General features: G+C 36.9%; 1 protein-coding gene across 2 annotated transcripts in view; it reads left to right on the top strand.

Moving 5' to 3' along the window:
* Positions 1–2,139, top strand: part of Rbm27 (RNA binding motif protein 27) — a 63,974-nt gene extending 61,835 nt beyond the window's left edge. Inside the window, exon 19 of one of the 2 annotated variants that reach the window (XM_038331065.1) lies at positions 1,815–2,139. In XM_038331065.1, the coding sequence (XP_038186993.1) occupies positions 1,815–1,988 (174 nt within the window). In that variant the 3' untranslated portion in view covers positions 1,989–2,139. The remainder of the gene's footprint in view (positions 1–1,814) is intronic. The other variant, XM_038331064.1, reaches the window with a different exon arrangement.
* Positions 2,140–7,435: the final 5,296 nt, after the last annotated feature.

A 7,435-nucleotide genomic window follows, 5' to 3' on the forward strand; every position in this document is an offset into this window, starting at 1 on the left:
TGCTACTGTGTACATGTGGAGCTCAGCTTTTGGGAGTTAGTTCTCCTTTAACCATGTGGACCAAACTCAGACTGTCACACGTGGCAGCGAGCACCTTTCCCTGCTGAGCCATCTCACTTACCCTCTATTTTCTTTCCATTTAAGAATTTTTGGGGGAGATTTTAGTATTACTTAAACACACAAGCTCCTACTATGTTTCTCTTCTACTTTTCTGTTATGTTGACAGATAGCCATTTTTTTCCTCATGCTACCAGAATGTCTGCAGCAACCACAGACACCACAGCTTCCAACGAAAATATCCAAAGGCTAAAAAGGAGGCTATGTTTCTTATGCCAGTTTTTAGGATACAATAGTCTTCCTAACAAACTTTTTTAACTCCCTCATCTGACTCACAGCCAGTGATGTGTTTTCATGTCAGGCAAAAGTATCACACACGCACATCTGCATTGATCCTTTCTGCGGGAAACTTACTGTGATTAACTTAAACTACTCTTGAGTTGCCCTCTAAGCAAAATTGTCCTCAGATTCTGTTGAAATGCAGAAAAGTTGAAGTTGTTGATTGTGGAGCAGTGTCTTTCATGGTGTTCATTGGAGAAAACTTAGAAATCTGAAATATAAAAGGAAGTAAACAATACCAACCTCAGATACATTAGAATTTTGTATGTAGGGTGGGGGGCTGCTGCTTATGACATGGCACCCATATACTAGGAGGTCAGCAGACAAAATTCAGGGCCTGGTTCTCGGGAATCAAAGAGGTCATCAAACTTGTGGGGATGAGTGCTTTAACTTGCTGAGCCATTTCACTGTTCCACCTTAGACTTTTTGTTACTAATTTAACTGTTTTCATAAAACATATATATGTACATTATTTAAGTCTAGAAGTATAGTTTAGTGGTACAATGCTTGCACACAGTTGTATATAACATTCACAAAACCATGGGTCCATTCCTTTATATAAAGAAATAAGTTAATAAATAGAATGTTGTCATTGACATTTGCTGAGAAGTAGTTAGAAGGTAGCACCGAGGAAAACACTGAGGGGTTAGGAATATAACTCTTGGAACCTTGCCTAGTGTGTGCAAGACCCTGAGTTCAATCCACATTGGTACCGAAAAGAAAAGAAGAGAAAAGGAAAAAAAGGAAGAAAGGAAGGGGAGGGGAGGAAAGGAAGGAAAGGAAGGGAACAAGGAACAAATCAAGTTGGGCTGGGACAAGGTGACTTTTCTTTTAGAGTGGATCTCATTCTGTAGTCCAGACCCTTTCTGGCACTCACAATATAGCCAGGCTGGTCTCAGCCTCCAGGGTGTTATAGGTGGGAGATACCAAGCCCAGCTCTAATTACCATTTGTTGAATGTATAGCTATGGAGTTCTGAGCATTTGAGAAAAGAGAGTGAGGCATTATGTCTCACATCTGTAATCCTAGTGCTTGGGAAAGTGAAGCAGGAGGGTTGAGAGTTCATCTCTGGTAAAGAAGGGTTATGGGGAGGGGCTAGGAAGAGCTTTATCAGACAGAACTGAAAAAAATGCGTGCAGTGACTGACAGGAGATGATTGTCTCAGAAATGATAGGATTTTAAGGTTTGATATATAAATATCAGAGTCGGGAGGTTGGTCATTGAATGAAGAAAGTATTTGTTATCCTCCACCCTTCCTTGCACAGTAGAGTAACTGTAACAGCAGTGGTAAGGCCCCAGACACAGCAGTTGCCTTAACTGAAAGGCCCCCCTTACATCATTTTTAAATAGCACAGTGTTTGAAGAAATCCTTAGTAAATACAAATGCATACTTACATATTCTTTTAAAATACACTTTAGGCTGCAAACCAAGCATCAAAATTCAAAGACCGTCGGCTACAGATATCATGGCACAAGCCCAAGGTACCATCTATATCTACTGAGACTGAGGAAGAAGAAGTCAAAGAAGAGGTAAGTTCAAACATTAAAATAAAATTTGAATTACAGTACTTCCTCTCTATTTTTTTATGTTAAATACTATACATTTAAAAATGGCACCTTTCTTTCATTCAGTTAGTTAAAACCACTCTAGAAGTAATCGTTAGCCACTTAAAATATGAGAAGTAATTTTGTATTTTTGTATTCTAATTGGTTATTTAAGAGAACATTGAGCCCACAATGTAAATTACTTCTGATTCTGTTAATTTTGCTTTTAAAAGAATTAAGTTTTTCTAGTTATGAAGTATGTTCTGACTATATGGACAAGTTAGTATAACAAAAACAGGAATGTTCCCAGTTTGGGAAGAAAGTAGGTTTTTCATGTTGGTGATGTTTGTAGATACTTCTACTTTGTGTCAGATTTTAGATTTTATATAAGATGTGGAATGTCATGTCATGGAGAAAGTTAGCATATCCACTGCTCACAAATCAGTGATAGATATCCCAAGAAAAATTGAGAAAGTTTGCTGATTTTCCTTGCTTTTGTTAATGAGATAGTCAGTTTTAATTATTTTTAATTGACACTGTACATATATTATGTACATATATTAATTGACACTGTACATATATTATGTATATATGTACACAAATATATATATGTATATACAACACATAAGTTGATTAACTCTTTCTAAACATCCACTAATACTTAGTTTTGTTCTTTTGCTTTTTGAGACAGGGTTTTGCCTTGTAGTCCAGGCTATCTTCAAACTCACAAACTGCTGCCTCAGTCTTCAAGGTGCTAAGATTATAGGCGTGTACTGAGATGGCTGACTTCCACATAGCGTTTTATTTTCTTAGTGATATTGGAATGGGGAATCTCCTATTAATGTTTTCAATATAAAACAGGATAAATAGTAGTATCCATTTTTAAGGTGTGTTTGGGATATGGGGAGGAAAATGGGTTAGAAGGTACAAATCACAGCCAGATAGAAAACAAATTCTAATATCCTATTAGAGAGTTAACCACATTTTATGACAGATCATAGTATTGTGTTGCATAATTCAAGATCTCTATTAAGAATGCTGAATGTTACCATTCCAAAGAAAATCTTTGTTGTGTCTGAGTTGATCAATACATAGTATTAACTGTGGCAAGGTAGCACAACTGTTCTCCATTTTAAAGATGGGGTTGTTGACTGATTGGTAGTTTTGTTTTGCCATGAAAATAAACTACTTGTCTATTTTTGTAAAACTGATAACTAGTCTGCTTATCAGGGTGGCTGGTTGACCTTGAGTTTGTGCACAGCAAACATGTACCTTCCTTTTTTTAGGAACAGAAACCTCGGATTTGTTTTGCATGATGATGATGAGAAGATGAAGATGAATATGAGTCTCGTTCATGGCGAAGATGAAATTTAATGCGAGCTGGTAATTTTTAGAAATTTGTTTAGAAGAACAACTTTTAAATTATTTAAAGAAGTCAATGAGCCAAAAAAAATTTTTTTTTATTTTTGTCTTCAACACAGTAGGTTTAAGGACAGCAAGTTGCTATTCAAACACATCTTGTAATTGTCTGTGATATCAAATCACCAAGGCCATGACTTTATGCAGTTTTGAAGATCTGCAGGAGTGACTGGATTCTCTAGAACCTTACTTCCACCACCATTTGTTTTCTGCTTTTGGTGCTGGATACAATGTAAAGACAGGGTGTTCAGAAATTTTATTTGGGATTATAAGATCGGCTGATAAAAATTTCAATTAAATGTCAAAATCGCCTGGAATCTTCTTAACTCTTAGCTATTATGAATGGGTCGTCAGACAGTAGGGAGATATTCATAATTTAAATACCCTTTTCTTTCAAGGATAGTCTTGGAAGAAAAGTTCATTTTTTCCCCCATGAAGAGCCCGCTTTATAGTCAGTCTTTTCAGAGTTTAATGTGCAGCAGTACCTCAGCAAAACCACCATCTCTGTTCCCAGATTCTGCAGAGCTCTGGAGCTGGCTCTGTGGTACTCATCCTCTCCTTACACTGGTTCTGGGGCTTCTGCCATCGTCCTTCCTTGTTTTGATATGTGGAGTAGCATTGCTTCAGTTGGTCCTCTTTTTTTTTTTTTTTTAATCTCATTTTTGCCTTTTGCCCCTCATTCATTTCCTGTTATCTTCCTCATCCCTTTGATGATAGGCCTAACTTTTAAATAAGTGTTTCAGTTGGGCAATCAAGAATCAGTCATCATAAAAGGTTTAAACCAGCACTGTTATAAATAAGGTGATGTTTTTGATAAAATAAAGGCAGAGTTTTCAGGGGAAAGAGTTACTGGCTTCCTCCCTATCTTTAAAGCTTCAGTGTAGTTATAGTTACATAAAAGGGTTAAGGATATCTGAAGTTCTTTTCCTAACTGTAGACCATGATGGTAGGGTGCTGAGGTGGGGGTTAGGAGTCTGCATATCCTAATAATAAATGAGATTCTAACTTGACATTGATCAGATGACCTTATATTTTCATAATTTTATAGATTTTTGCTGTCCATGAACATATGCATACTTTAGTAGGCAGTTTCCTTTACCGTGTGCATTTTTACTGTACACTGTACAGAGTATCTGTTAGGTAAAATATACATGTAAATTTATGTCCTTGTGTTCTGAATGTTAGATGGAAAAGCAGAGGAGCAACACTACACTGTATTGACCACTGGGGAAATGAAATGATTATTGTACATAGGATGTCACTTTTACATGTGTGGTGTGAAATTTGAAACTTCCTGTTGGCTGCAGAAGGTTCTTGGTGATCACTAACCATGCCAGGGTTTTTGTTCCCTGAAGTAAAGGCTGTTTCTTAAAATAGAAACAGTTCACTCTGAAACCTAAAACCATCAGGACTCTAGAGTTACATAGAGACAAGGCGTTAGATCCCACCTTCTGATCATCCTTTCCTCTTCATATTGTCTTGGAATGATGTGTCAAACACCAGGTCCTTTTTAAGTTTGCGTAGTTTTCCCTTAGTAGTGGGACTTCTCCAGGTCACTGTGTTTCTGTAAACACCGAGGCTGAAGTGAGCCCACTGAGAATGAACACGTAGAACAGGTACCCTACACTAAGCATCTGCTCCTTACTTCTCCATCATCTCTAATGAATTTCCTTGATGTCTGTGGCTCAGTCAGTATATATTTGGAAAGATTCATTGTGGTGAATATTTTGAGTCCTGACCATTTAAACGTGATAGAGGGAACAAAGGATTTATATATTTTTTGTACAAAGTTTTTTCTTAAACTGTATAATTTTGTAAATAATTTGTTTGGGTTTTTTTCTTTTGTGTACTAAAACTACCAGCGTATAGATTTCAATAAGAATTGTTGTATTTTTGTATTTGGAAACTGAAAATTACAGTAAATTAGTGAAGCCGTAAGAAAGTCTCCGTAGAATGACATGCGACTGAATGAGATTCCTTTTCATATGATTTTTTTAACCTTAAAATTGACATCTTTATACACTCACTATAGAGAGAGGTGAGGATTCGTGTGACTTTTTTGTTACTGGGGCAGAGGTTGGGAAAGAAAGGTGCTAATGTGAAGACCAGATCATTTTTCACTAAGATTTTGGGTTCCTAGTGCAAAACTTGGGATTTCAGTATTCCTTAAAAATTAACTAAAATTCTTTTCCAATGTGTTTCACTCAAAAATGAATTATAAAATAGAGATTAATTACACTTAAGGTTAGTATAAAATAGCTGAATATGTGTATGTGTATCTCTCCCCCTTGCCCCCTCCCACCTATCCCCAACTGTTAGAATCCACACCACAACTGGTTTCTTGGCATCTTTGTGTAAAGAGAAAAGACTTAGCATCTGAGGCAAACTCTGCTGCTCCTAGTGTGTAGGTGCCCGTAGCAGAGCAGCAGTGACAACTGCCAGTGTGACTAGATCAGTCAGATTCACCAGATTGCTGCCCAAACCTGAAAAGATAAAACCAAGGAATGCGAATTTTTTCTCAGTTCTTGGAGCATTGGGAAAATGTCACCACCCACTGAGATGCTGGAAAACAGTTTTTTACAGCAAGAAAGATCCCGCTGATGGATGACTACTTCAAAAGAAAAAAAAATCATGTGAAAAGGAATAGTGTTTCCTCTCTATGTATAGTATGCCTGTATTATAGTTTTTACAAGATTGTGAACTTGTGTAATAGTATATAGGAGATATTGTTGGATTTCTAACTGTTTATACATTTAAATTCATATATGTAATGTTTGTTTTATCGATTACAATCTGAATTTCTAAAAAGCATGTTGACTTTTGCAATAAAGATGCAATATGGAATGGTTCACAATTGGGGGAAAAGAAGAAAAAAAATGAAAATATTACAAATTTAAAAGAATCTGGAAAATTAATGAACCATTCCAAAAATTATAACAATCACTAAAAGAGCTGTAATTCTGGATTGTTCTGGAAAGAAAGAAATATGAGTGTGAGCTTGTTTGTGAGCCTGAGTGAGTAGTGGATGTTTGTGAATGCTTTATGTGCCTGAGAGACTCGCTGTATATGAAGTTGGATTCAGTTCCACTGGTTTAAATGTTGAAAAGACTTACTTCTTCAGCAGGGTAGTCTGGACAGCAGAGGAACATGACAGCATATGCCTGTACTCTATGCAGCTGGGAGGTTGGAACAGTAGCTTGCAAGTTGAGTCCCACCAAAGTGAGGGAGACTGGGAGAAAAACATGCAAGTTCAGCTAGTAAGTAACCTTAAAAGAAAAGATTGACTTATTTTATGTGTATGGTGTTCTACCTGTAAACATGTCTGTGTCTACAGAGGTCAGAAGAGGGTATCAGAGCCCCTGGAACTGGAGGAGGATTGTCTGCTGCCATGTGGCTGCTGACGGTCCTCAGGAAGAGTGGCCAGTGCTTGTAAATACCAAGCCATATCTCCAGCCCCCTAATTAACCTTTTATAACTGTGTTTTTGGGTCGTGAATAAGTTTGTATCTCAGCCACAAAGCACAAGCAATTTAACAAAAACGTTTATTTTGGTGCTAAAGATACTCAGTATGCCTACTAACAGAAGGAGAAAGACAAGGACCCTTCAGAAAAGATTGACTACAGACACATTAGTGCTAAATGTGAGGGTCTGCAAAGATGAACAGGAAAAGGGAGCACCAGGATTCCGTTGTGAGAAAGAGGACAGGAAGTATATTACCTGTCAGTTTTTAAATTGATACTTTGAAATACCCCATGACTTCTCTAAGAATGGTCTTTTTTTTTTAACTTCCTCAAGAAAATACTGAAATATGGTCAGTTCTGTTCTTTGACTGGCAAAGGAGTTGCCTGTCAACATTGGTTTTAACAGATCATAGATGATGCCATGTATATTGATCGTTTCTGGACCTGGTGGGGGCAGGCATTCTGAACATCACTGTATGTGTCTAAGAGTGACACCATTTTTTGCTAGAATGTAGTTCTTGTTAGCATAAATTATTGATTTTATTGAAGTTTTTTTTTTCCTGATTTTGATGTAAATTATACTAAGGCAAAAAGAGAGAGAGAAAGAGATAAATT

The sequence above is a fragment of the Arvicola amphibius genome, chromosome 5, assembly GCF_903992535.2.
Source record: "Arvicola amphibius chromosome 5, mArvAmp1.2, whole genome shotgun sequence".
Classification (NCBI taxonomy): Eukaryota; Metazoa; Chordata; class Mammalia; order Rodentia; family Cricetidae; genus Arvicola; species Arvicola amphibius.